Source organism: Neurospora crassa, linkage group III (genome assembly GCF_000182925.2).
Source record: "Neurospora crassa OR74A linkage group III, whole genome shotgun sequence".
Taxonomy (NCBI): Eukaryota; Fungi; Ascomycota; class Sordariomycetes; order Sordariales; family Sordariaceae; genus Neurospora; species Neurospora crassa.
In genome coordinates this window covers 3,851,241-3,878,666 of record NC_026503.1, presented here as the reverse complement: position 1 = coordinate 3,878,666, position 27,426 = coordinate 3,851,241, and the positions used below count along the sequence as shown (strand labels likewise).

The 27,426-nt window shown below is 52.3% G+C and overlaps 8 protein-coding genes across 8 annotated transcripts; 2 read left to right on the top strand and 6 right to left on the bottom strand.

Annotated features, from left to right (window-relative positions):
- Nucleotides 1–573: 573 nt before the first annotated feature.
- On the bottom strand, nucleotides 574–4,919 carry NCU00442 (hypothetical protein). The gene is made up of 3 exons (XM_951613.2): nucleotides 4,660–4,919; nucleotides 3,905–4,587; nucleotides 574–3,511 (listed from the first exon to the last, which is right to left on the bottom strand). The coding sequence occupies exon 3, from the start codon at nucleotides 3,320–3,322 to the stop codon at nucleotides 848–850; it is 2,475 nt and encodes an 824-aa protein (XP_956706.1). The 5' UTR covers nucleotides 3,323–3,511; nucleotides 3,905–4,587; nucleotides 4,660–4,919; the 3' UTR covers nucleotides 574–847.
- Nucleotides 4,920–5,653: 734 nt separating this feature from the next.
- Nucleotides 5,654–8,450, bottom strand: NCU00441 (phosducin). The gene is made up of 3 exons (XM_951612.3): nucleotides 8,273–8,450; nucleotides 6,622–8,029; nucleotides 5,654–6,561 (listed from the first exon to the last, which is right to left on the bottom strand). The coding sequence occupies exons 2-3, from the start codon at nucleotides 7,321–7,323 to the stop codon at nucleotides 6,283–6,285; spliced, it is 981 nt and encodes a 326-aa protein (XP_956705.3). The 5' UTR covers nucleotides 7,324–8,029; nucleotides 8,273–8,450; the 3' UTR covers nucleotides 5,654–6,282.
- Nucleotides 8,451–10,853: 2,403 nt separating this feature from the next.
- Nucleotides 10,854–14,226, bottom strand: gnb-1 (guanine nucleotide binding protein beta-1). Its single transcript, XM_951611.3, has 4 exons — nucleotides 13,257–14,226; nucleotides 12,432–13,150; nucleotides 12,142–12,351; nucleotides 10,854–12,074 (listed from the first exon to the last, which is right to left on the bottom strand). Exons 1-4 carry the CDS (start codon nucleotides 13,381–13,383, stop codon nucleotides 12,054–12,056), a joined length of 1,077 nt encoding a protein of 358 aa, XP_956704.2. The 5' UTR covers nucleotides 13,384–14,226; the 3' UTR covers nucleotides 10,854–12,053.
- A 2,759-nt stretch (nucleotides 14,227–16,985) lies between these two features.
- Nucleotides 16,986–17,676, bottom strand: NCU00439 (hypothetical protein; the record flags this gene model as incomplete). The annotated part of the gene is made up of 3 exons (XM_951610.1): nucleotides 16,986–17,165; nucleotides 17,220–17,456; nucleotides 17,581–17,676. 3 exons carry the CDS (start codon nucleotides 17,674–17,676, stop codon nucleotides 16,986–16,988), a joined length of 513 nt encoding a protein of 170 aa, XP_956703.1.
- Nucleotides 17,677–18,161: 485 nt separating this feature from the next.
- Nucleotides 18,162–20,144, top strand: NCU00438 (adenosine deaminase). The gene is made up of 5 exons (XM_951609.3): nucleotides 18,162–18,416; nucleotides 18,530–18,669; nucleotides 19,024–19,656; nucleotides 19,730–19,778; nucleotides 19,900–20,144. Exons 1-5 carry the CDS (start codon nucleotides 18,372–18,374, stop codon nucleotides 20,071–20,073), a joined length of 1,041 nt encoding a protein of 346 aa, XP_956702.3. The 5' UTR covers nucleotides 18,162–18,371; the 3' UTR covers nucleotides 20,074–20,144.
- Nucleotides 20,047–21,474, bottom strand: NCU00437 (nitrilase). The gene has a single exon (XM_951608.2). The coding sequence runs from the start codon at nucleotides 21,259–21,261 to the stop codon at nucleotides 20,203–20,205; it is 1,059 nt and encodes a 352-aa protein (XP_956701.1). The 5' UTR covers nucleotides 21,262–21,474; the 3' UTR covers nucleotides 20,047–20,202.
- Nucleotides 21,475–21,669: 195 nt separating this feature from the next.
- uvs-5 (ultraviolet-sensitive-5) lies at nucleotides 21,670–25,036 on the bottom strand. Its single transcript, XM_951607.3, has 2 exons — nucleotides 22,409–25,036; nucleotides 21,670–22,344 (listed from the first exon to the last, which is right to left on the bottom strand). The coding sequence occupies exons 1-2, from the start codon at nucleotides 24,798–24,800 to the stop codon at nucleotides 21,980–21,982; spliced, it is 2,757 nt and encodes a 918-aa protein (XP_956700.1). The 5' UTR covers nucleotides 24,801–25,036; the 3' UTR covers nucleotides 21,670–21,979.
- A 360-nt stretch (nucleotides 25,037–25,396) lies between these two features.
- On the top strand, nucleotides 25,397–27,016 carry NCU00435 (SNF7 family protein). Its single transcript, XM_951606.2, has 4 exons — nucleotides 25,397–25,620; nucleotides 25,688–25,963; nucleotides 26,026–26,283; nucleotides 26,346–27,016. The coding sequence occupies exons 1-4, from the start codon at nucleotides 25,615–25,617 to the stop codon at nucleotides 26,487–26,489; spliced, it is 684 nt and encodes a 227-aa protein (XP_956699.1). The 5' UTR covers nucleotides 25,397–25,614; the 3' UTR covers nucleotides 26,490–27,016.
- Nucleotides 27,017–27,426: the final 410 nt, after the last annotated feature.

Here is a 27,426-nt window from a genome sequence, read left to right as displayed (position 1 = left end):
GCCCAAGTCAGGGTCAGGGTCGGTCAGGGTCAGGGTCAGGGCGGGTGGATGGGCCAGAATGGAATCCAAAAGATTGCCCCTCCCTCTCCCACTTGCACAGTAGATCCTCCTCCTCCGCGCTTCCATCTGCCATCCCACCTGTACACTACCTACTTACCACTCCTGCCTACCCTAGGTAGCCCTGTTCGCCCCATGTCGTCCTCCGTCCAGTCGCCCTGAAAGCTGAGGTCACTTCCTAAATGTTAAACAACCGAAACCCAAAGGTGCCAACCGCATCCGCTGATTGGATCGTGACTTGGTGCCCAGTCCTCAGGCTCATACTTGTAAGGAGGCTGTTGTGCAAGTGTCCGTGCGCCAGTCGCTTGCTGCCTGTTCTCATGTCCGGTCATGAAGCGCTGTTGGGGTTGTTTACATGCCCGGTGAAGGGAGAGGAGTTCCCTTATTGAGTACGTACCTTAGATCAATACCATCAGCGTCACCATCGCTACAACGATGATCAACGTCACTTTGTCACTACAAGCACAACTCAACCACCGTTCTCAAAACAAGTTGCACATGTCAAAGACAGCAGAACTAGAAACCAGCGAAGGATCGTTTGATCTACAAGACTCGCGAAATGACAAAATGCTATGGTTACCTACCTACGATACCTGGACCGCTCAGCCCATCATATACACCACAATTGTTGTAACTCCAATCCAGTCCCAAGCCCTTGTGATCCTGAGTGTCCTGATATGTATTGACGCCCCCAATTTCCTGTAGTTTCCCAAATAACCCGCCAAAGGAAAATGTATAGCAACTTGGAAGACAGACAGAAGTTGATTGAAAAACAGTGCCAGTTACGAAATCATGCCATAAGCCTCCACAGCTTGTCCGCCCCCTTGTTCCGTCCTTGTGAGCTCTGATCCTTCTTATCCTTCAGCCCCGCGCGAAGTCTTCCCAGAAATCCATACAGTCCATCTGATCCGGCTTCTTCGTGTGACTCCTCCTTCTTCTCTTGGGGTGTCGCCTCAAATTCATGAAGAAAACGAGTTGCGTTGGCGAGGTAGTCGTTGTACTCCTCGCGAGTTCCCCGCAACTTGAGCCATACTAGCTTGGACTTGATTTGCGCCTTGACAACGGACACTTCGAGTTGGTGAACTCCCTGATCCATTTTCTTCCAAAATCTCGCAATATCTCCTGTTGAAACGGTATCCCTGACCTTCTTAGCCATCTCTTTGTAAGTTTTCTTGGCAGCATTGCGCGTTTCGGCAACCCGAGACGATCCAATGTGCATCGCCTCATTTTTCGCAGCCGAAAGAACACTGGTAAAGTCCTGCAGCAGCAGCCTGCTCGCCTCAAACGCCTCGATGATGAGATCCTTGCCAAAGTCAACCTCAAAGGTCTCGTTCATCTTCGGTCTGCGGTTGCTGATCACGGAAACATTGAAGCGCCCTTGAGCCTGCTTGACCGGCAATTCGACCAAGATACCTTCATCCACAGACGAAAGCTTCGTCTTGAGTCGCTCCTCCCCCTGATATACATCGATGTCGATTGCGCCTTTTGCCAGCCACATTGCCTTGCTGCTGGAGGGTATCACGACCAGCAGTTCATTCGGACTGTTCACCCGCACAGAGCAAACCGTTTTCTGTGGTTGGGAATCAACCGGGGTATAGGAGGGCCGATCCAAGAGCAGACCAGCGTAGGATAGGGCAGAGGCCAAGCTACTAGCTGATGGCTTTGCTGAAGGAGTGGCCTGAATCGTCTTGGTGGATGTAATATTGACCACGACTGTCGCCGTTGAGGTATGCGTAATCTTAACAGATACAGTAGAGGGGAGTACCGAAGTCGTCTCGATGACCGCCGGAGCTTGTGACGCCCGCGATGACTGAAGGTGTTGCGCTGGAAGAAGTCCCGAGTATGCCGAGAAGAGCTGGGCCAAAAGTGCCCCAAATAGCGGGAGAAACAAGGTAAAGAGCCATCTCTTCCATCCGATTGCCTCGATGACTTGGTCCAGGGACATTCTCGAGGGCGTCAAGTTCTGCCACCACTTTGTAGCTTTCGTAGCTGACTCGTGCTGCTTTCCAGGCCCTTTCGTATCGGACAGACCCGTCAGATAGGCAATGTTACGGTTCATCTGCCAAGCATTGATGTTCCCGAATGATTCCAGGTCGACAGGTAGTAGTCGGGGAACCATCGTCTTCGTGGGGTCGCTGGACTCGAGGGAGATGTGGATCGCATGCTCATCGAGATACTTGCTCCAGTAAGCAACAGCCTGTTTGTCGATGCGCAGATGCTCGGAGATGAAGATGGATGGAATCCCATGACGTTTGGTGAATCCCCACGCGGCCTCTCTGGTCTTCTGATCTTCCTCATCCTCGTTTTCTGAGCAGTAGAAAATGGCAAGGTGAGGGATATCCCACTGAGGGTCAAGGACGGCTGGGCCGAAGCGCGAGGGGCAAGAAGCGTAGGTCCGCTCGTGCTCGATGGTTATTGAATAAACTGTAGAGGGCCCATGTTCGGGTCCATCTCTCAGTGGTGTTGCAGTAGCTGAGGTGCAATGCTCAACTTTGATTTGGTAGCTTGAAGCTTCCATAAGGTCCAGTTCTGGAGCAGATCCAAACGAGGAGATCGGCACAATGTTGTAAACCCCTTCCCGGTGCCTCATGAATTGGCCGTCCTCTTTATGGCCGTCCTTTGGTGAGACCCAAATAGCGGATGAAACTTTCAGTAAGATATCTCTCTGCGCTGCTGCCGAACCTGTGTATAGAACTCGCAAAGGCTCCTCGGTGGAGAGGCAGGCCTGGGACATTGTCTGGCGCAGTGAGACCGACAAAGACCGAGGTGACTCGTGAGTGTCCAGAGACTTGCCCAGCGCCTTGGCCTTGTCATCCGTGTACTCCTTGATCGCATGCCGAACGAATACGGGTGAACTGTCAACGGCGTCGCTGGCTGCTTCCTGAAACTCGATAGACTTTGACGTATCTGGAATGGACGCCACCGAGCCATAATGCAAGGGGTTTGCCGGAACACTTGTCGATGGAGACTGTAGCGCTTGATCCGTGTATTTGATGGAGGAAGCATGAGAGGAACTCAATTCCTCGGCACCGTCCGTGTCCGTTGGCTCGTCTTCCTCCTCTCGTTCTTCATCTGAATCGGTCGTGAATCGGTCCTCCGAACCATCTAAACTGCGAACATCGTCGGAAGGGTGTGGAGGCAGAGAGCTGATGCTCTCAGACAAAGCGTCATCAGGACTACTCAAGGGACTGCCTTGGCTGCTGAATTCAGAGTGGTTGCCAATCATCTCGTAAGCCGAATCGGCCAAATCCCCATTGTCGGACATGATAGGGAGATTCTGTCGGATATCAGGTGAGCTATTGGACACCCAGGTCGCCAGCTTGTCGTTCCCTTGCGGCTTTGGAAAGAGGAACGCTGGAGTGGAGGACGAGAGCTTCCTTTCTGCAGGCAGTGTGGTGCGTGAAGATACCGGCTGGTTGGCTTCGGTATCGGATGTTCTTGTAGGATCGTCTGCCTGCGATTCCATAACGAGGATGGAGGTCAGTTAACAGGCAGCATCACCCGGTTGCTTCCCAAAATTGCAGTATGAACTGAGACCAATTCCAGGGGGATGTGATCTTTGGTGATGTGGTTGCGAATGTATGAACTTCCAGGCGAGAAGGAAGCTGAGATGTCGTCGTTGGTAGTATGGAAGAAATCAAAAGACTGGTCGAGCTGTTGGGAGGAAGATGGAAGGAGCAAGGGAAGGAGGGGTTCGGTGATTGGAATGGGGGGTGGGGGGTGGTCAGATCAAAGCGAGCCTGATCCAGCGACGGAAACAGTTCAGTTGGTTGAATAGCAAGAGCGCAGTCCCAGAACAGAGCAACTGAACGAATCGAACTCGACTAAAAGTGAAGATATTACTAACGAGAAGTACCAGGTTAATTCTGGTGTCCGTTGATCTGGAATTCTTGGGCAGCCGACACCGAATTCCTTGTCGTACAGTACTTGGCGGATGAGGATGGAGGATGCAGTAGCTGAAGTTGCCTTCCCCTCCTTCCGCCTGGAAGATATGGGATTTGGGTTAGGTTGTTGCCTACTTACACCAGCAGGCGTCTGCACGGCCAAGGTGGGGAAAGGAGCTCAGCAGCAACTGCCCTCTTTCCGCTGGCGGGACGGTTTCAGATGGCCAGCCCCAGCTCTACCTGGCAGCCTCGGACTTTATCGGCGACAGCTCGAGCCGGGTGAATGACTGAAGGGAATAGGTGGTATATAGGTATCTAAGCGCTGTTCTGGTTTGTCGGGAGAGATTCAGGAGAGAGTCGAGGAAGACCAATCGAACAAATCGCTACACTTCTGGACGTCTGGAGGAGGCACGATGAATGGTTTTGACCCGCACTTCTCGTTGAACAGTTGCAAAAGCCGAGTTGCAAACTGGAGAGCAGGAAGCGTGGAGGGGGAGGGGAAGTTGCGGGATATAGCCCAAAGACAAAGGTAATATGAAACTAAGACTGTTGGGCGGAAGTGTGGTGGAAGGGAGAAAGAAGAGCGGTGCGGTTGGAGAGGTGTGATACGGTCTGAGAAGCTCCCCCTCGTCTACTTGACGAATTCCTACTGGTCCAAACCGGTCAGTAACGGGCTGTTAGAGTGTAATGGTGCTGGTCTGGGCAGCGACGGACTGACCACTGCGCCGTCCACATCCTTCAATGAAGTCACCCTTTGCTCTGTTGCGGCGTCTAGCCTGCCTCACATTCTGCAGGAAGATACCACATTTCCGACGAGGTTCCATTAATCTCAAGCCGCCGTCTAACCATGGGGGAAAAAAAAAACGGAAAGGGACTGTTGTTCCAGCTATCACAAAGAGCAGCTTGTTCCCACCCGGGCGTGTTAACGTCACGAATGGAGGTCTTCACCGTTGGTCGTCAATGGTGGGGTCGGTCTTAGGCAGATGGCCCCCTGGACGACTGTGAGGGGTCTGAAAGGGGATTCGCCTCGCCCGGGCCCAAGCAATGTTCGTATATATGCGACCACAACGGACAACTTGACAAAGAAATGAAAAAAAGGGCGCATTCAAACATTTTCGATGCACGGGAGCTTGGTCTTGAGGAGGTTCCTGCCATAAAGAGGTGGAGGGGCACTCCGAACGGCCCGGATGTCGGTGCGATAGTACCTCTAGCACTTAATGGACCCTGGCAATCTGGAACGAGTGCTGCAGTGTGTACTGTACAGTGCCACGTACTTACCTATTCTTGGTAGCCCAACGAAGTTCATCTTCATCCTCATAAGGATCTATGCAAGAGGAAGGCATGACCAGGAGAGCATCAAGTTGCACAAATTGCTCGGAGGGAATATCAAAATGCCTCCAGGGCTTGAAAACTGAGCCGATTATATCGAGAAGTATGAGCGAAACCGCATATCTCTCGAGGACCTTCGTCATCGCAGTACAGTGTCCTTCCAGTTCACGCATACAGTAACTATCGATATGTACGCAGTACATACCTAGTAAACCCCAAGGCAGTCCCTGTTCGTTCCGGGGGATCTGCATCTCCAAAGTGGGACGCTTCACACATCTTAGCGTTCACTTTGGGCCACTCGGATGCTCCAAAATGATGCCGTTCTCCTGTTTCGAGCTTTCGAAGACCACAATGCTCACCGACACAGAGAGCGAGGAAACAGTTTGCGTATTGGTACTGGTATAGCCCCCAAAGGTTTGATTGTGTATATCTACGTACAGATTATAATTTTAAGTATATAGATTGACCAGTAACGATTAATACAAACTCCGAAGACCAAGTATGGCTTCTCTAGCGTCCAGACATGACCATCATTTCAGTTCTTCCTCATTCGAAAATACCATGTATTCGTACCCCTTCGTACCAGTCCATCTGCCTGCCTCAATCACGCCTCCAGGGCATGAGCTGAGCGCACTGTTACTAAAACCCAAGGTCATGTAATCTCTACTGATCGCTCGCGCCGGAAGTCCATCTGGGGGAAACCGTTCAGTAGTCGAAGCCTGATGTATGCATAGAGCTGCCTAGGTATACCAACACGCCCTGAAATCTGGACTACGCATGCCGCGGCAGAACAAAGAACTAGGACAGCTGCCGTATCTGCCGGTGTCATCGAGGACACAAGAGCACGCAATTTCCATAAACAAAATGGGCAAAATGCTCACACGGACGGCTCAGTGCAAGCACTGCGTCTTTCCCGTCTTCCAACAAGAAAAGACAGAACAGAACAGCTCCGACCAAGGTCCGAAGGGCATCACTGGCTGACTGACTGACTGGGAAATCCAGGAGCAGCACATCACCATCCGGCAGGCTCTCCCCTTTGGCTTCGCAATATGCCGTGCCTCTCGAAAAGCCGTTTGAGTGTGTCGGTGTCGAAATCCTCATCGTCCGGAATCATCTCGATCAGCCCCGTGAGATTCGCAAAGAGGTCTCCCTGGTTGCGGTACGCCAGGATGGACGGGACGGCCGCGTTGTCGAACTCCATCTCGGCGTAGTGAACCTTGATAAAATGGATGGCGGGATGGGAATGGACGATTGGTCGGAGAGCAATCTCGATTGCTGCTGAGACAGGGCACTAGAAGTGCAAAAATGGTTAGTGAAATGCTTGACAAGGAGAAGGGAAAGGCGAACGAACCTCGTGATCATAAACAAATACCACCACTGCCGTCTCTGGTCCCACTTTCTCAATAGCATCCAAGTATCCAATCGCATCCACATTGTCCAGCCGGCCAAACTGTCTCGAGCTGGGGCTCGTCCTCCTCTGTCTCGAAGCCGGGTTCATGCTGCTCTTCTCCAGCTCGCGCCGCCTACTCTCCCTCCATCTCTCCAAAAACTCCTTCTCGTCCTCGTCCATGCTATCCAGTCCCGCATCGCTCCCGAAATCGCTGTCCAGCCCGCTGCTTCCCGCACCATCGCTGTACTTTCTGCTTCCACTTTTCTGCTGTTCTGGAGATGCGTCACCGCCGCCGCCAAACACACTCCTCCGCGCGCTGCGCACCCTGTTCTTCCACTTGGCGCTGCGCTTGGCATTCTCGTAGGCTCGGGCGTCCGCGATCACGCCCTTGACGCCTGTGGCGGCGCCGGCGTCGAACCCGGCGGGCGGCAGCCGGATCTCGGTCCGCGAGTCCATGGTGGGCATGCGCATGGCTGCTTCGATCTGGGCGTTGCGGAAGCGGTCTTCTTCGTCTTCGTCCTCGCTGTCTGCTTGGCCGTCTGAGTGGAACGCCTTGGAGTCGTGGTAATCGTCTCGATCCTCGGGATGGGAGCTGTACTTGGTTGAGGAGTTCTTGGCTAGGAAAGAGGCGAACTCTTCTTGGGCTGGGGTTTGGTCTGACATTGTGAAAGAAGGGGGGAAGAACGTCCGTCTTGAAGGGTGACAGGTTTTTATGATAATGGGACCGGGGAAAACTTGGGACAAAGACAGCACGGGGCTGAAGGAATCTTTGTTGGAAAGACCGGGGTAGCCCAACAACGAATGCTTCTCGAAGGGCGGACTCGCGTGGTAGGGTTACAATAAAGGGACTCCCGAGGGCAAGTACCTGGGACTCAATCCTTGATAGTATACGGTTTGGCGCCCGTGCGAAGGGAAGAACGGTAACTCCGCCTCAGGTAGGGTGGTAGACTTTGCAGAAATAGAACAGAGGATGAGCAAGTGCTGTTCCTCTTACTCTGCTATCGCGTCTGTGCGTTTGTGTCGTTGATGGTACGATAAACACACGAAAATGTGGGCTTGTGTTTGTCCTCGGCAGCTACCGATTCGCTTCAAACAACTAGTCTGAAGTGACTTCTGCCTTGGCTCTCTTTCTCTTTCAGATCAGGTACGATCTACGGCCCTGGTTTGAGCAAGTAAAAGAGGAGAAAGACCGACGCAAGCCACGACTGAGTCAGATTGATTCGCGAAGAGAACGAGACACCAAGCTAGCGTCTTGAAAGGAGTGACGATCCGACGTTCCGACCTGCTTCAAGGCTGGGGTAGGCGAGACGCAGACGCAGTGACGCCAAACCAGTTGGATGGAGGTGATGCACGTCGCTCTCTCTTTTCCCTGGAAACGTGTCAGGTACGGAGTTTCACACCTTGAATGTGGATTCCCCAATGCGGCAACAGAAAGGATGAACTTGTTCAGTACAGGTAAAAGACTGAAACAGGTATTCAGATATAGACATGCCTTGATACTGAACTTGGGGTAGTAGGATGGAGATTTAAGGGGAAACCAGGAGGCACGCACGGGCTGAGGATGAGTTTACCCCTGAGGAGATTCCAAAGAAACCGGTTGTTCTTCACATACCTTATTTTTGGGCTTCTTTTTTTTTTCGCCCAGCGGAAGACAAGGGTTCAAAGACCTGTAAGATCCACGCAAAGCTGGAAGAGGCAAAGCTGAAGCAAGGCGGCAAAAGTGAAAGATCGGAGACTTCGGTTTGAAGGAGGTGGTGTGGTGGTTGTGTGCCTGTCCTCGCTCCCCTCGTGTGTGATCGGCTACAATCAGGATGGGGATGGAGTGGTCCCTAGGTTATCCAGCCTAAAGAGGGGCTGCTTTTGGCGAATTAGAGGCTTAGAAGGGCGCCAGTGCACCAACCATTGTGCCTTTGGCTGACACTGGCTGCCCGCTGCATGCCCAGACCTAGTCGCGTGGGTGACTGGGATTAGAAGACGCCGCGGCAATTACTCATGCAAGGACGGTGCAGGGATCACTTAGGTGGTGTCAGGGAAAAGAAAAGAAGGGGAAAAGGTTCCTGGCAAATGGAATCTGTGAGGGTACGAATTGTTCCAACATCAGAGGCCAACCGGAAGTATTAGGTTTGAGGCCTCATTGCGCCTGATGAATTCTGAGGAATCTCCAGGCACTTCCCTTCTTGACGAGACGGGACGTGGAGAAATGCGGAGTGCACCCTCGCCCGTGACCTTAGTTGCCGTGATGGAGATTTCTGATCTATGGCTGACTTCAGTTCAACTTATAACCAGAAAGAGCAAAGAACGGTGATAATTGACACACTATTCAAGGACGGGAGAAACCCGGAGAGGGACGAGACCTACATTTGTACATGTTCTACTGTGTATTGTGACAAGCGCTGCTTTCGGACCTTGATGCTGGCGCACGGAATCGAAGATCGGCAAGCACCAACGAACATGTCCGATCGAGATGGGCTACGAGAAATTCAAGTCTGCAATGCCAGTTTGATCTTGTTTCCGCCAAAGCTCTGAGTATGGATGTCATTGTATGGCCACAATGGCCTTTATCTTGCTTAGGATGTTGCGAGGTTTCTCTGAATCTGGCTTTGACCACAGTCCAGAATTGGTTCTCGGGACAACGACGACATTTCTCGAGTTCCTCTTCAACGTTTGTGACTCCTCGAGAACAAATACACTAACTAGTATAAAGCGGGTGTTCACGGGCCCTGGATTGGAAACCTACGTCATAAGGGCAGCGAAAATTGCCCCCCCTGGGAAGTGAATATCTACAAATCGTGAATGGGTTTTGACCCTTTCCCCAGCCGAGAAAGGACCCCGGATTTGGTCCATTAGACCTTGCAGGTTCATAAGACGAATGGCATATGACGCAAGAAATTTTGTCATCGACAGGGTCTTGACTATGTTTAGACTTTTTGACAGGACGCAGGATGCTTTAATGTCTCTTTCTGTCCCTCAACCATGACGACTACCTGGTCGTGTCACACTCGAACTATGCCAAGGTAGACAGGACCCTGTAACCCTCATCTCAAATTTCAAAACTGGATGGATGATAGGATCACTTAAATCTTGGACAGACTTTGAGCTCTTCATAAACTCCATTAACACCAACCATCTAATTTAGCCGCCGTGACGGAAAGTGACAGCAAGTGATAGCGGTAGCAATGCGCATGACAATTCATTTTCCATGTATCAATTAGGTCCTTTTTCAAGAAAACCTTTGGTTACGTATGCTGAGCAAGGGAAAATATCGTCACAGTCAAGGGCACTGGCCCACTGGACACTAGCATATTTACGAAACTACTACACAAGAAGATTACCATATCATGCATGTTTCACTTCGTTTCAGTCTGATCCTGTCATCCACGGACGCCTCGTTCGTTCATTGTTGCGTAGATGTCTGTTGGGAACGTACCCGTATCTGGTGCCTGGAACATGGAAGCAAAGAGGACCATTCAGTAGAGACGTAGGTGCGTTGTTTTTATTTGCATACTGTTTCTACTTACTTTTATAGCTAATTATTCATGATCGCTTCCTGAGGAGCAGGAGATAAAGGCCCATCTCCAAGGTAGAAAACTTTCTAAAAGGCTTCGATGGCAAAGGGAAGCTTGGTGACGAGGGGTGACTGTCTCAACAATTGAATTCACAGTTAGGCCGCCCTCTCTCTTTCTCCGGTCGCACTTCCTTGCCTTATGAAGATGAAATTCTATAACAATGAGACTTCATGTTAATGGGGCTCTTTTTTCTCTGTTTACCTCATTGCTCAAACTTCCAGTTTGAGCATTGAACATCAGAGTGGCCATCTCTTCTGCATACTATCCAGTTTGTCTGTACGAGCTTGGATGACCTCGATAGCTTCTGCATCAATCTCAATGGTAATGAACGCAGGAGAAACCACATGGTGGGCAGACGCCTTACATCAGTGAACTGAACTTTGATGGCATCTGTAACTAGGCAGGGCCTGACTTACTATATGTTACCTGCTACATCTCCGCAAGCAGGTCTCGCGTCTTTAGCATTGTCTACCATAATGAATCCGGACTTCCCGTTATTTCAGGCTTGCCGACGAAGATGATAAATCGGTGAGAGTCACACTCACTCGCGCACAAAGCATAACTAGACTAACAAACACATTGGCCAAGCTTTGGAAACCATCTTCACGTAGACCTGATGCATACAAGCGAGAGCAGATTTATAGAATGAATTGAGCATTCAGTGCAACTATAGTACACAGGCAGGGCAGAATCAGGGCTCGGGGGTAACGTTTGAGAAAGTATTTTAAAAGGCCAGTTGCATCTCCCTCCTTCCCTCCACTTCTGTTCCTACCATCTCATCCAGGCCATAGCATATCCACCATTAACCATCAGTGAAAGAAACAACCGTCATAAAGATACTAGGTATCAGAAGAGCGAGGTAAGGAGAGAGAGAGCAAAAGGGCAGATGAAGAAAGATAAGATGACAGAATAGGTAAGATCCCCACGATATACACCCTTTGCCTAACGAAAAATCGGGGAAATAGAAAAAGGGTATGGTACCTCCCCCAAAGCCTTTACCGCAACTGCTGTTTACCGTCGCCACTCGTGAGCCGATCCCCGCCTCTTTCTCGCGAAAAACACAAGACAAAGGGACCGTTTTGCATTCCCGGCCTACTTTATCAACACACGTGAAAATAGACACCCTGACGGTTTCCTACCCACCCCGCCGGTAATAGACTAGAGAAAGACCAAACGCTGAGAAAATGCGCGCAAAGATGTGGATAAATACGTATAGAGAGGGTATCCGGTAAACTGGTTCAAGACACAACCCCTGTGAGAGACACTGGCAACCACTCATGTGGAATATGATACGACCCGTCGAGCCAGACCTTGATGATTATTGGACGTTCTGCTCCAGCCAAACCGGGTCCAAAAAACCTGGTACAGACGTCCCTGTAATAATGCCCGGGGAATTACGCGACCCGAAGTTGATGAACGTGTCGGATCATATTATCCGGGGGGACGTTTTCTGGAGGGGAGAGGCGGGTTGGCGTACGGAGAGCTGAACAAAGCCAGGATATCGCTGCCGCCCACCTTGCGAACTGAACCCGCTGAAAATATGACGCAGCAAATCGAGTGGAGTATCGGAAAAACCGCTATAGAAGCTAAAAAGGATTCCAACCGGGGAGCAAGGCCAGTTGATGATGGTCCAAGCCCGGGGAGCCGAGATTGTTGGGTCGAAAAATATGTCGTGACTTCGTCCTGTCTACGCCAAATCGCAAGGATCAAGAGGCGTTACCAGGTTGAATAGAACAAATAGAAAAAAGCACTCGATAGGCTTGGCAAAGTGACGCGTCGTGGTCGGGTATCCAGAGGGTGCCGGTCGTATCAGTATCACACATGCGCCTAATATGCCCAGACCTTGAGCTGTGAGGGAGTTAGTCTAATCTGCGGCCTGTACCATATCGATCTGATGTTGCGGGTAGAAACTTACCAAGGAGTCCCAAGAGCCTGTGCACAAACTTATTCCATCGTTGGAAACGCCCAGACAGCTGACACGGTTTTCATGACCGACGAGAGAGCCAACCTTTTCAGCGCGAGTAAGATCCCAGACCTTGCATTCAAAGTCATCGTAACCGGCAAAGAGCAAACGTCCAGAGACTGATGTCGCGACAGAGGTAATGCCGCAAAGAATAGATTCGGACTACCCAAATGTTAGCTCTAAAGCCACCAAGAGAAAAAAAAATCAAGAACCGAGAGGAGAATAATCCACAGGTTACTCACGCGATAGCAGTTCAACTCTCTGTCTGCGCGGATATCGAAAAGTCTGCAAGTAGCGTCATCGGAACCCGTTACGAAAGAGTGGCCATCGGGGAAAAACTGGATGGCGTTGATATCGGACTCGTGGCCAGCGAATGTTTGTACGGCCTTGCCAGCGCGGATATCCCAAAGCTTAGCGAAAGAATCGCAAGCACCTGACACAAAGGTATTCTGGTTTGTGGGGTTCAAGCTGATGCTCATGACGTCGCCCAAATGGTCGGCGAACTCAACAACCTTTGTTCCTGTCTCGATATCCCACTTCATGCATGTCATATCGCCGGAGGAGGTGAGGATGCTGCGGTCGTTGATGAAACGGCAGCAAGAGAGATAGCCCGCATGACCTGAAAGCTCCCGGTAGACACGAGTTGGGCCATCACGGTTCGAGTTCAGGTTGTAAATAGAGCAAATGTTGTCAAGACCACCGCAGGCAACGAAGTTGCCGCTCGGGGCATAGGCGCAAGTCATAACCCAAGACGATCGTAGGGGAATGGCGTGAACTTTGTTGGTCGTATAAGCGTCCCAGATGATGAGCTTGCCGTCCTGAGATGCTGAGACAAGATGCCTCCGGTCGGTAGACCAGTGCATCGCATAAATCTTGGCCAGATGGCCCTTCAGCGTCTTCTTTGTTTTCATCATGTTGTTCTTCGGAAGTGGCTCATGGGCCTGTTGCGCGACCTCGTAGACTACACATCATGTCAGCAACACTATGCAGCGGTCAATCCGCCGTTGACGACGGCATGCATGGGCGGACAACGGCGCAGTTCGCGACCTGCCGACAAGGGGACTCACGGGAAGTATCGGCGAGCCCTTCCTTCTTCAGCCTGATTCTGTCCTTGAGATTCTCGGCCTCGCGACGCGCTTGTTGAATTCGTGCCTGCATCGCCTCTGGCGACACATCGCTTGATCGGGAGTCCATCTTTCTCTTTTTTTTTTTTTCTTGAGGTGTGTTGGTTCAATTCGTAATCACAATTGGCGACGAACTCGTATGAGGGACGGACTACTCCGAAGTGATGTTGTTGTGACTGGTTGAGACAGGGAGAATGACGATGACAAAGGTTGGACTCTAGGGACGTCGGATCTTCAGAGATGCAGCAAGTCGGAGTCGGTTGCTGGAGTGTGGATGTTGAGAATGGTGCAAAGCAGTGGTGCTGGTACGGGGCGCCGGTGGAGGAGGAATTGCTAGCTCCAGGGGTCGGGCGATGCGGTGGTGGGCCAATTCAAACAGCTAGGCAGGCGAGGCAGGTCCCGATCCTGCTCTGAACGAAATGACTGCTGTTGGAAAAAATGAGGAGAGTGGTGGAGAGGGATTGGGGGGGAAAAGCCTCTTGCTTGTCCACGGACAGACTCTTGTCGAACGAATGAGTGGATGGCGGATATTGACCAGGCGAAGAGCGACCCTGACAACCTAGAGTATGGAGACTAAAGGCAGGCGTGCGTGGCGTCAGCTTTCGAGAGAGGGTGGCAGGGCAGTGATGGACAAGAGAGTCTCGAGCGACGCGACCGACGCGAGTGACTGTCAGGTCGTAAAAGCAAGTTGGAGAGGCTGTCGCTAATCGACAGGAGTTCGGTGGTGAAGAACAGAAAGAAGGGGAAAAAGAAGGACTGGGGATCGATTTCGCTTCTGCGAGTGGGCGGGCGGCCGAATCGAACTGGCGAACGAAGAGGCTGGCCAGAGTTCCTCTTCCTTGCGATTATTACCTGGTGCCAGATTGGGTATGGGCCCGGGGGGAGGGGCCCGGTCGGGGGGTAGCACGATGGAGCCTTTGCTGGGTCGCTGCGTGCACTGCACTGGGCTACTGTACTCTACTGTAGGGGCAGAGCGGAACCTCCTCACAGAGTGACGGGAGGCCTGCACTGGGTCTACCTGTACTACCTAGCCTGTACTAGTGTCCGGGTACGTCTACGCTTGGGGGCAGGTGGAAGGAATGGAGGCCGTGTCAAGCGTCGTCCTGTGAAGCAGTGTGGAAGTGAAAAGCCCCAAGAGCCGGGTGTCAATGGAAGCGGAAGCGAGTGCAGATTGAGGTTGTGGTGTACAACTAGGTACAGAGGAACGGATTCGGTTTTTCCAGGTTCGTTGGTGTCCAGTCGGGTCTCCCAGGCAATGGACGGGATGGATGATGCGTGCAGCAAACCTCCCCAATGGAGCGAGCACACTACACTACACACGTCTGCATGAATATACCTAGTTTACACCTACATAGTACATACATAGTAGTAAAAGAGCAGCGCGGTACAGCCAAGGCGCTAGTGGTTTTACAGAAATCTTCTGTTTGAGAATGATCAAACTTGTTATTTCTTGTACAAGCTGCCATCTTGGGTATGAAGGCCCTGCCACCCCCAGAGATCGCCCAATTCACGATTTTTTATCCATAACACAGGAGAGCCCGGTCGGCGGACAGCGGGCTGGATGGCGGGCCGAAGGGCTTGGATGATGGAACAAGACGGGACTTTTGAGAAGGGAGTAAAGGGATTTGTGAACCTTGAAGCTGGGGCAGTTATTTCGACTTCTTGCCCTCTGATTCTGATCTTCAACATTTCAACGGCGGACATGGACACCTCGCACTAGCCACGCCGCACCGGACTGCACCGCACCGCACCCCCGATGGAACAGGAAGAAAGAAAACGAGTTAAATCTTGCCAAGCTCTTCAACAAGCCTGGCCGAAGGCACCGGAGTCATGGATCTCTGAAATTGAAGGCTCCGTTGCGCCCCATTCCTCGGGTGCAGCTCCTCCCCCGTGGTTGATGGGCGCATGTCGACTTCTCGCAGAGTGGATGCAAAGAATATCCCGCCGACTGACGAGACCTCCACCAAGAAAAGCCAGGAGGTGGAAGCTAAAGAGACTGTGGGTTCTCTGTGGACTTGGTCACCCTGCTTCTTTGCAGTGAGTGCCCTGGTCTTGGGACGTGTAAGCGGGCGGACAGCAAGGCCCCGCGGACGAATTGCACTTTGCGCCGATGGAGAGCGGAGACGGCCCACGCAAATGCATGTGCACGGACTGGCTCCACCGGACGGACTTGGGGTCGTAAATGTTCGCTCGCGCAATGAACTCGATTGAAATCAACCAGACTTTACAAATTTCAGGCACCCACGCTCGCACGGTATCATTCAATCGCTTTGATTAGTAAACCCACTTCGATACAATACCACCACGGCCACGCTGAGATTTTCCCTTGCCTCACGGAGCTACAACGAATTCGACATTGATACAGTTGGGAATCCGGTGAGCTGTCTGGCCGTCCATGTGAGCTGTCAAGCTCCAAGAGATTTCAAGGTCTCATCAAACAGGCACTCCGTCCAAAGGCGAAGGCGCAAGGCACCAGGGGCAACCTGCCAGGAAGAGAAAAGGAGGCTCCAGCCGACCGGGTCTTCACTAGGGACAAGGACCTGCCCCCTTGTCTGCAGCGTTATGGCGCGACCAACCATACCCAAACAGGACTGAAGCTGTTCAGTAGTCAGGGCCAATTTGCGGTTAGCTCCTCCTGTGCGCTAACAGCTTGACAGTATCTCTCACCAAAGAAAATACTGCAAAGAACTTGTTAAATAATAGCGCATAAAATCTCTCGGTTGAGCAGCCCCCGGCACCATTCTTGCAAGCCCTCCACTCTGTCTCCCACTCCTCCCGCCGCCCTCTCCCTTTTTGATTCCGAAATTCGATATGCAGGGTGACTGACACAGATCCATCGAAAGAGCTCGGGCCGCACAGAGACATAGTTCCGACAAAAGAGCGCGTTCACTCCAGTTCGCTTGTTCAGCAGTTACGATCTATCAGTCTACCACTGGCGGGAACTGATGAACGGTGATAAGATGGCCGGGGCCCAAGGTCACTATCTAGGACACGAGGTCTGGCGTAAACCGTTCCTCCAGAGTGACCGGGACCACATTACAGGTGTATCGGTGATCTCTATGGATGACAACCCGCTTGCTAACGGCCGACGTGCCGATGATGGAACCCGGATGCAGGAACGGATGCTCCAGTGATATTGGATACGTCTGTCTCCTTGTCAGCCAGTATAAATCCGCAGGACAATCAAGCATGGGAATACAACAACCCGAGTGGCGGCATACTACCGAATTTTAATATTACGAGCGCTGCAAACATCTTGCTTGCAAGCAGAACTGTAGCCAAGCGGCAGCAAGTTTCCACGAGCCCAGCTATCTGGAGGTCACAGATATAGACCCAACCGCGCTCGTACACTTGGGTTGGTCGCTGAAGTGGCTATGAGTACGTACCTGATATGAACTCTCAAGATCCGAAGTCACGGCGTCTCAAAAATCGGCTGCTCAAGGAAAGCACCGTATCTCATCGTGCGGCACCATACAAGACCGTAGGTACAACGTAGCCCGAACAACCCCTGTGGTCCCTTGGGACCCTATGTACCACCAAAACCCAGCACTCCCAACTTGTGAATGATGGATCAACGGTTGTAATCAATCGGACGTGAAAATCGCGTCTCTTCTTGCCGGGATTTTCAAAGACGCCTCCTTGACGAGTTGAGATAGCCATCTGCAACTTCGATTAACCGGAGATGCCTTGGTTCGAATCACTACTTCTCTTGGCCTTAACTGTGGAGCACCGCAAAAGTTCAGGAATGTCGGCGGGGGGCCAAACCTGCGCATAGAAACAACGGACCCGGATCTTCCAAGACACGGGCATAAAGTTTGTGAATGCCATGTCCGTAACCAGGCATTGAGTAGTCTAGTGTAATGTCATAGGCAATCAGTGAATGACTGACGAAATCACCGAGATCACCAGTCCTGTCTTCGCCAGCTTCCACTTCAGATTCTCGACGGTTAGGATAGCTCGAGTGCAACGGTAGCAATGGCCGCGACGCGCTGTCATCTCTTGCAGCTCGCTTATTACAGACATTTCTAGCACTGATTTCCCGGGGTGCCTATACCAAATGGTAAACTGGCGGACCGTGTGCCTGTGCAATGATGTGTTGCGAGTAACTTGCCCTATCTGGCAAAGCACACATCCGTTCTGAGGCTATGATGCGCCGAGGTGTTAGTCAATCATGGGAGATTGAACAAATACCCCGTATCGGGACAAAGCTAAAAGCTCGCCAAAATGCAACCAGTGAACTCAAAAAAAAAAAAGGGCGCTTACCTACACAGGACCCGACACCTCCCCTGCGACCACCTGTTGAGATGAAATCGCCGAACTTTGCTATACCATCCCAATGCACGTTGCTGTTCTGGAGAGCCATGAGATGGAAAGGGGCATCCAGGAACCGCCAGGGACTGAAACAGACCGTTATTGCTTCCAAGGACAAATGCTCGGTGCCGTTGATATGGATCGGCTTACTGCAGCTTATAAGACCCTGACCCTCCAGATGCGGGTCAAAATTCCAGGTACGGTAAAAAGTCCACCTACACGAGACAGGAGGGGAGAGGAGAAAGGTGAGGTGGTATTTGTTCGACTTGTAACAAGCTAGGAATGGGGCCTCGAAGTCCTCCTGGAAACACAGATTCCTCAGCAGCTCAGGGAAATACCGACTGCCAATACGGCAAGTATAGAATATTCGGGCCACGGTAGGGATAATTGCAGCTGGCTGATACCTCTAACAATTGTCCGTTGTGAGACAAGGCACGCCGGCATGGCAGTACATACGTAGTATGGCAAGTGGAACCCCTGGGAGAGGAACCGGCGGCGCTGGTCGGCATCCCCACCGCTTATCCACGGCGCCGTTCAAAAGTCCCGGCGCTACGGACGAATTGCACAATTGACAGGTACGGAGAACATACCGACGCCGGTTGGCTCCGGACTAGACATAGTGCGTATCCCGCGCGCTTTCTTGGTGATAACTTCAAGCGAGTGCGAAACAGTCCAGCCTCGGTGCCATTTCCAACCGACGGTGAGCAAAATCAACATCAAGAAATCAGTTCTAGCAGAACACTCGCAATGACAGTCGATGCTGTGGATCACAAGGCGTTGCCCAAGATTGAGGTAATCAGCCAAGAACACTCGCCGGCAATGAGCACATCGTTAGCACACAAACATGATGTTCTTGGTGTTAACGTTTCAGGATCCCAACTGACGAGACATTCTGAACCAAACAGCTTCATGCCCATCTTAGTGGCAGCATCAGTCGCCAGTGTCTCCATGAAGTCTGGCTGAAAAAGAAGGAAAATGGCGAAACGGACCTTCAGGATCCCTTGATTGAGATGCCATTGGGTAAACATGATTATGACTTGAAGACGTAAGTTTCGTTCACTGGAACTGCGTTGTCGCCTTCTCCCGTCCCATCCGATCGCCTTTCTACATACTCCGGCGTCCAAGAAGAGACGGGTATGCGCAAGCGGGCCGTGCCGTATGGAATTCCCAGGAATGGATTTTGGAAAGTCAGCCGGGACCCGAAGGGACGGGCTGATCTTGGTCTTGTTTCTTGTGCTTCTTTCAAGTATGCTTTTGGAAGTAGATGTACTTGGTTGATGTCCATTAAGTCTCCTCCCCCGATCAGACAACCCATCATCCAGTTCAGACGAGATAAATCCCCATGACCAGTATCCGGCAACACAACAAAGGCCACCACATACTAACTAAACAACACCAGCTTCTTCCCCCTCTTCTCCTCCTACATCTACCACCTCGTCTCCGACGTCTGGGCCCTCCGCTACACCACCCTCTCCGTCCTCTCTGACTTCGCCTCCGACGGCGTTGTCTACCTCGAGCTGCGCACCACTCCGCGCGCCATGCCTCACGCCGGTTTAACCAAAGCTCAATACGTCTCAACCATCCTCTCCGCCATCGCCGAGTTCGAAAGCACCACCACTAGTGCCTTGAAGACAAAACTCATCCTCTCTGTCGACCGGCGCAACACCCTTCCGGAAGCCTACGAAGTCCTCGCCCTCTGCCGCCAGTTTTCCGGACAAGGGGGGGTGGTAGGCATCGACCTCTGCGGCGACCCTGCAAAGGGGCCCATCGACATTTTTACTCCTGTGTTTGAGGAGGCCAGGCGGACAATTCCTGGGTTAGGAATAACGCTGCACTTTGCCGAGGCCGAGGCGTCGGGAACAGAGGAGGAGTTGTTGACGTTACTGAGCTGGAAACCGGATCGGATTGGGCATGTAATTCATTTGAACAAAAGAATCAGGGAGAAGGTGAAGAGGAGGGGTGGGATGGGGTTGGAGTTGTGTCTGAGTTGTAATGTCCATGCGGGCATGGTTTGTGGGGGGGTTGAGAGCCAGTAAGTGTTTGAAAGAGTCCAAGTTTTGGATGGGGGAAGTGGTGACTGAGTTGCTGACCTTGCGCGTGAAAAGTCATTTTGGAGAGTGGTGGAAGGTTGAGGAGACGGTTGTTGTTTTGAGTGTGAGTCTCGATATCCTCCCCTTCCATCGTCTTGAATCTGTTTTCGATCGTCCCAAGATTTTGAGCCGGTTGAAGACCGCAAGACAACTACATGAAAGGGCTGAGGTTAACATAGATTTAGACCGATGATGTTGGCGTCTTCGGCAGCCCGTTGTCCAACGAATATGCACTCGTGGCCAAACACTTTGGGCTTACCAGAGCCGATATTTGCTCGCTTGTGAGAAGGGGGATAGATGTCATCTTTGGAGGAGATGAAGAGAAGGAGAGGCTCAGGGCTTTGATGTGGTCTGCATGATCGTTGTATGTAAAGTGGCACCGGAAGGAACTCGATAGCAAGAAGAAACACAGCCTGTGGTTGATCTATCACCAACTCACCGTGACTCAGTCCATATAATTCGACTTCGCCTTTTTGGTCCTCCACCCTTTACGCCTCTTCAGCTTCCTCTCCCCCTTTTACTCCAGATACTCTCAGCTCATGGTTCTTCGTTCCGGCTTCCCAATATGCCTCTTTATCCCACACAAACGGCAGAATCTCCGGCCTACTATAATGACCATCAGCATCTACCCAAATCTTGACCATACCCAGATCCTTCAAGTCAACCTCCGCCGTAACCAGCTCCTCCTTCTCCCCAGTAACCGGCCCCGCCAACACATTACAAAACGGATGAATAACCGCCGACCAGCCTCCCCCACGCTTCACAAACCCTTGCTCCCCAATATTCTCCTTCATCCACTCGAGACACGTCTCATCCACATAGTTGCTCGCCGCCACCACAAAACATTGCGCCGTCAGCGCATGACACTTCATCAACGCCTCAATCTGGCTATCCGCGCTCTCCTCGAACCCGGCCATCGTCGACAGCGCCGGCCACGCCGCCGCGTGCACATGTTCCTGCTGAGTGATCAGGGCCTGGCGGGCGAGGAGCATGGTGTGTTCCCAGCAGGCCAAGCCGCCTACGTTCCAGGACTTTTCTTTTCCATCTGCTGCTTCAGGGCCAAGCATACCCTTCCAAGTCTTGAGTGTCGACCCATCCCCCTGCGCCCAGATGATCCTCTCCACATACGTAGGCTGCAACTTCCTATGCGTTCCCGTGATCCCGCCTCCCTTTCCACCGGCAACAAAAACCTGCGAATTGAAACACGTATAACCACCCTTCATCCGTTCCGACACCCCCAGCACAACCGACACACCTGTGGTTCTGCAGGCCTCTACTACACCGTCCAGATCTTCATCGACCACGACAGACTCCTCGGCATACTTGGCCAGAGCAGCGACTTGTTTGAGGGGCGGGTAGCACTCGATAAAGTAAGGATAACCGGGTACGTAGGTCTCGGGGAATACGAGCATGGAGACGCCGTCGCGCGCCGCGGCGTGGATCAAGTTGATGGCTTTGGCGAGGGTGGCGGATTTGGACATGTAGACGGGGGCCGAGTGCGCGGCTGCTAGCTTGATTTTTGTTGAGGAGGAGGGTTGGGACGCCATTTTGAGGTATTGAAGGTGGTGGATGGGTAGGATAGTTTCGGATATTATCGTGACGGTGATGAGAGGTGGTCGATAGTAGGTGAAAGAGGAGGAACCGAGACTGCTATATGCCAGTGTCTGCTCCCGGGTGGTCCGAGATAAAGACGAGCGCAGCGCGTAGAGTCATATGAGATGTTACACTAGAATTGAAAGGTCATCAAGGATATGCATGGCTACAGGACCCAAGAAAAACGGGGTATTCGTGCGATTATAAAGCAGGACGGATTGAGTGTCAACCCCGGGCCTTGTATCTATAGCATTCAATCCGTTCCCTATCGCACGACTCCCGTTGTAACTTTTCCCGCCCTCTTGCAGCTACGTATGCTCCGTTATAAAAACCAGTAACCAAGACAAGTTCAAGGGAGAACCGCACAAGCAACACTAACCAAGCAATTCACCATCTTCGGATCTACATCTCAGAGGGGAGAATCACTTCATCAGCTATGTCTACCCTATCATTTCTCCGTCAACTCATAAGCTCGTAATACATACGCTTGCAATTTTAACCTCTCCTTCCTGTCTCATACAGGCGATCTATGTGTGTGTGTGGATTGTTTGTGTGTGCTCAAAACAAGGGGTATGATGATAATCTGTGTTTTTCTCACAACAGGCACCAGTAACGCCGACTATAACAAAGAAAAGCCAACCAAAGCGGAAAATGCCTCCCCACCCAGGCCGTCTAGTGGAAACCTCCAATACCAGCAAGACCAGGAGGATGGCCATCGAGATCGACAGCTTCGACAACCCGACGCTGATGAGCGCTTTCGCGGACAAGATTGGCAAAATACTTGAGCGCAACGTCGCTCTCGGCCTTGACACGCAGAGTTTCGTTACGGCGTCCGTCAAGCTTCTCTACAGAACGCTGAAGGCCAACGCGGAGGGAGTCGGCGGGGAAGCGAAGGACCTTCCGCACCGAACCGGAGATACGAATGCTGTTCGAGTGAACGTAGTCGATGGCAGCGAGCTGAGTGGAGATCTTCTCCTTCAGACGGTGGGGAAGAGAGTGAGGAATCTGGTTCAGGACGTAATATGTCGCTGCCACGGCTGTAGAGGAGTCAAAGTCAGCGCAATGTTCAGACGGGAACTGCTCAAGAGAATCTAGACTTACCGGCCGCAATCAAACCAGGAATAATGAGGCGGCGCACGTTGTCGGTTCCCAGGATCTGGGCTGCACGAAGAGCAAGGTTCATCTGGCTGTAGCCGCTGAGCACACTTGTACCAACGACACCGGCAACGGTGAGTGCCATGCCGGCCTTTTCCTCCTTTTGAAGCACGGTAGACCAGTCAACAAAGTCCCACAGCTCGGTGGGAATGTCGACTTGGCGTGCAAGAGCATCCTTCTTGCGGCGGAACATGACATCCGGGCGGAAGGCCAGATCGGTGTACTCGTTACCTAGATGCATGATTCCAAGTTGCTTGATCATGTTGACACCGTCAACGGTCCTGGCTCTTGCGTGTTCCTCGCACTGAGTGACTGAGCCAGCAATCTGCGAAAGCATGGCCTCCTTGAGTTCCTCGGCATACTCGAACGCACTGAAGAGACCAGGATAAGGGATTCCGAAGTTGCCATCACCGGCGTGTTCGATCGAGCTGCTAATCGTGTTGCGCGAAAATTCGTAAATCTCCTGGCAGGTTTCTTCGATCGTCTGGTCAACCTTCTCGTTGATCTCCTGCTTGGCCTGCTTGCTCCGCTCAAGTTCTGGCTCAAGCTTCTGCAGCTCCTGATTCATCCGGTCGAACTCTGACTGGGCAACTTCCTGGTTGACAGTAGCGAGGACGTGGACGTCGTTCAGAATGTTGGTGAGATAGGTCTTGGCCGGTGCCAACTTTGAGCGAGCCCGCTTCTCCAAGACGAATCTCCGCAAAGACTGTTCAAGATTCGAAAAGTCCCGAGCCATCTCCTTCTTCTTGCCCTTGCCCTTGGGATCATCATCGTCGCCATCATCACCGCCACCGCCACCGCTTGCGCTGCCCGATCCACCTCCATAGGAACCACCAGGAGGCGATGGAGCCATGGGAATCGCAGTACTGGAGACGAAGTGTACCAGCTCATCCGCCTCTTTGTGGGTCGCAGGGCTCAGACCCCTAACTTGGTTAAGGATGAGCTTCTGGCAACGCTCCTTATCTCTAATGGTGTCGAAGCCATTGACAACGATAAAGAGGTAGGCCTTTTCAGCAGCAGCAGCCCTGATGAACTCAGTGGCCGTTTGTGTGAAATGGTTAGTAGCTGAAACAACGAAAACGACAACGTCGATCTCCTCCTGTCGCGCAAATATGGCCGTGGTCTTGGTAGTGTCCATATTTAAACCAGGGGCGTCAATGAGCGCAATGTCGACTACGCCGTTGTTCAGAAGAGACTCGTCGATAGTTCGCGCATCCCGGATGTAGATTTTGCATTGCTGGTAGGTCTCGTTATCGGTGACAATTCTCTCCAGCTCCTTTAGGGAATAGACATCGTAGGTGGCCTCATCGTGACGATCGTAGATTGCGTCCCTGTGAACTGCATGGACTTCTTCAATTCCGCCGTTCTCTCTCGCGTCCAGGACCTCGCAAAAGATACTCGTGCAGGGTTGTTGGTCTTCGGGAAGAACCTTCCGCCGGAGCAAGGCATTGCAAAACGTAGACTTTCCCGCATTCAGATCACCGGTAACCAGAACCTTGCTTGAAGTATCCTCGATTCTCTCGCGCAGCGAATAAAGATGTTTGATACTGGAGCGAATTTTACCATCGAGCAAAGAAGCCACTGACTCCTTCTGCAGCGAATGTACGAGATCGGCCTGGTGTAGAGAGCCCAGATTAAGATCCAGCTTGAGGACAGAGAACTCTTGGGCAATCTGTGGGGAAACTAGTCGAGGCTCCGAGCTGGTGTTCCTCCTCTCGGCAGCCCGGCTGGATTCGGGCTCGGCGTGGTCGTCGCCTGTTGTCATGGATCTTCGCAGTGAGTGAGGCGATGGCGGCGGGGGGAAATCTGCGCCCATGGTTGAAGAGCGATGCAGACCCGGTGGACCATAGTTGTTTGGCTCGTCGAGAACAGCCCGCTGGACAGAGGGATAATGCGCAGGCCATGTCACGTTCATCTCTTGCAGCTTCTTGAGGAGCTCGACGACGGTGTTGATAGAGCGCCCTAGCGTGACGCGATGCTGGTTATACCATAGCTGGTGTACGGCGCCGGCCTGCAAGCGGCGGTTGGCATCGTCGTCGTGGGTGGCGGTGGTCGGAGTTGGTAGCGGGCTATCGTGGTGCACAGCCGAGTCCCAATGGGAAGGGGCCCTTGAGTCACCGGCAATGCTGCCGCCGTAGCCGGAGTCGTTGTCGAGCATGGCCTGAAGGCGAGCAGCATGTTGGGAAGTCGAGCCGGTGCCGACGGTCATGTACGCGGGCGTGGTCGGGGCTCCCGGGACCTGCGGGTGGTGTTCGGCGCCGTCATCGAATTCGCGCGGTTCGCCGTCCTCGTGTTGCTGGGGCGCCTTGCCCTTGGACGGGTAGTAATCCTGGCTCATGGTCGTGGAGGGACTTGTCGCAGTGTCGAGGGAGGACCGAGCGGATGCGTGCACGAGGCGTTTATCAGAAGGGCATCGAGGGCGGGAGATCGAAGGTTAAGCGGATTCGTTAGGTGTGATAATGGAGAGAGTGGTTGATGGTGGGCTGTTTAGTGTCAGGTTAGGGCGTCACGGATGAGAAATCCAAAAAATTGGAGGAGTCCATCCATGTCGCACCTCCTCCTCCACCTTCCACTCCATGCCAAACCTGAACCCCCCCCCCCCCCCCCCCCCCCAGGCCGGGGGGCCCATGCGGGCATGCGGGACATTTGAACGGCTGCATTGAAGGTTGATAGGTCGAATTGCAACGAAGCACGGAATTCTGTCGGCAGTCCCCTCATGTTTTGGTGATTGGCCGCTAGTCTTGTTATGGACAAACGTGGCCGACGCATCCCTGAGCCTATCTGGTATTTGTGGCTTGACTCTGCTAATCAACGGCGATGAGGTCACATCTTCTGTGGCTTTGGGTGGCTCGCTACCCAGTAGCAGCAAGGCCCCCACCCAAGGCTCCAACATTGAGCACCTTGGCGTCTGGGGGTCTTGGCATCATCAGTCCAGCAGGGTACCATAACAACTGCGCAACTGCCAAAACCAACTGCTCCCAGTCCCAGCACCTTCCGAGGCCGACTTCGTTGAGTTGTGGACGGCCAATTTTCCCGATCTGATCATCAAAAAATTGCTATCTTGACGCAAGGTGTGGATGAGGTATTAGAACCAGTCATCTAGCGCTCCTTTCTACAGGTCTTAGCTATCAATCACCGCCAGCGCCAGCAACATGAACGTGAGTTTCCGTCGTCGGTCGATGCGCATCCAGGCCGCGCAAGCTAACACCATGTTCCAAAAACTAGGTCCTGGAATGGGCTTTCGGCAAGCGTATGACGCCGGCCGAGCGTCTTCGCAAAAACCAGCGACTCCTCGACAAGGCTATCCGAGAACTGGACCAACAGCGCGTCAAGCTCGAGAAGCAAGAAAAGACACTTGTCTCCCAGATTCGCCAGAGCGCTCAGAAGGGTCAGATGGGTGCTTGCAAAATCCAGGCCAAGGACTTGGTGCGGACACGACGATACATCGAAAAGTTTTACAGCATGAGGAGTCAACTCCAAAAGATCTCGCTTCGCTTACAAGTGAGTGCCACATCTCCGCCGATATACGAAAGACTAGCCAACTGACAAGATCCATCTCCTAGACATACCGTACAAACGAGCAGATGATGCAAGCCATGAAGGGCGCGACGATGGCTCTCGGAAGCATGAACCGCACAATGAACCTACCCTCGTTGCAACGTATAGCTATGGAGTTTGAGCGCGAGAACGATATCATGGAACAACGACAGGAGATGATGGATGATGCTATCGACGATGCAATGGATATGGGTCTTGAAGAAGAGGGCGATGAGGTTGTAGAGCAAGTGCTGGAGGAGATTGGCGTAGATCTCAGTCAAGCGGTAAGGCTGGCTGTTCGGTTGTATTCGCAGCAAGATCACGTTGCTAACTTGTTCTTTACCAGATGGGCGAGACACCATCGGGACTACAGGTTGCGGCTGTCCCGGAGAACAAAGTCGCCCAAGCAGTGGGTGGTGGGGGTGGGGGTGGTGGAGCCGACCCAGGCGACGACGACTTGCAGGCAAGGTTGGACAGTCTGAGACGATGAACGAAACTCTGATGAACTTGGGAACCAGAGAATGGAAGCTGTACAAAGGGTTGAACTTGGACGAAGATGCTCCAGCTTCTATGTTCCCCTCCCTGGGATGGGAATGGCTCTTCAAGCTTGCCGGTTTCTTGATGCATCCACGACTCTGAGAGGGCGATATGGTTCGTATGCCCACTTGCAAAGCAGTGGCATCTATGAGCACACATGAATGCAGCATGACTGCGGGAGTTTTAGGCGTACGTTGGGTTGAGTGGACTCTTAGAATAATGGTTAGGTGATGAGCTGGTATTCTCACGAGAACATGTTACTTCTTTCGTTGGTTGGCTCGTTGGGCAGAGTGAGTTTCATGTACAGTGCAGATCGCGAGACTAACATCCCATCCCGCTTTGTTATGCCGAATAGCGTCCAACGGTCTAGCCGTCCTGCCGTTCCAACAGGCTATTCTCATTGTACACTACGAAGAGAAGATAGTGAGTCTCTAGGGGAGGAGGACGTCCACCAGTGTTGACAAAAATCACCACGGTCAAGTCGAAAGATAGGTAGTTGGGGTCACAGCATCGATCAACATCATCTTGACAATATCCATGCGATCGATGCGAAGTGAAGTGTCGATGACAATCCCGTTTCCTCGTGGTTGCAGTGAGCGTGAGATGAGACGGTCGCCCCTGATAAATGTAGCAGCAGTCAAGGTACCACACCTGCAGCACCCCACGCCTAGAAGCATCCCTCTATTCTAGTAAGTACTTAGGTCAGGCAGGTAGAGGTAGCTATCTGGACCATCGCGAGTACTGTATCGGTGCCTCTTTGGCGCCAACGCCCGCAGTCTGTACTAAGTTAAGTACTATAATGCTTTGTAAACACCCGACGGCACAAAGAACCTGAAGATGCCCAGTCCCCGGATTTCCCGCGAATGTTTTAAATTCAGACCGTAGTGACT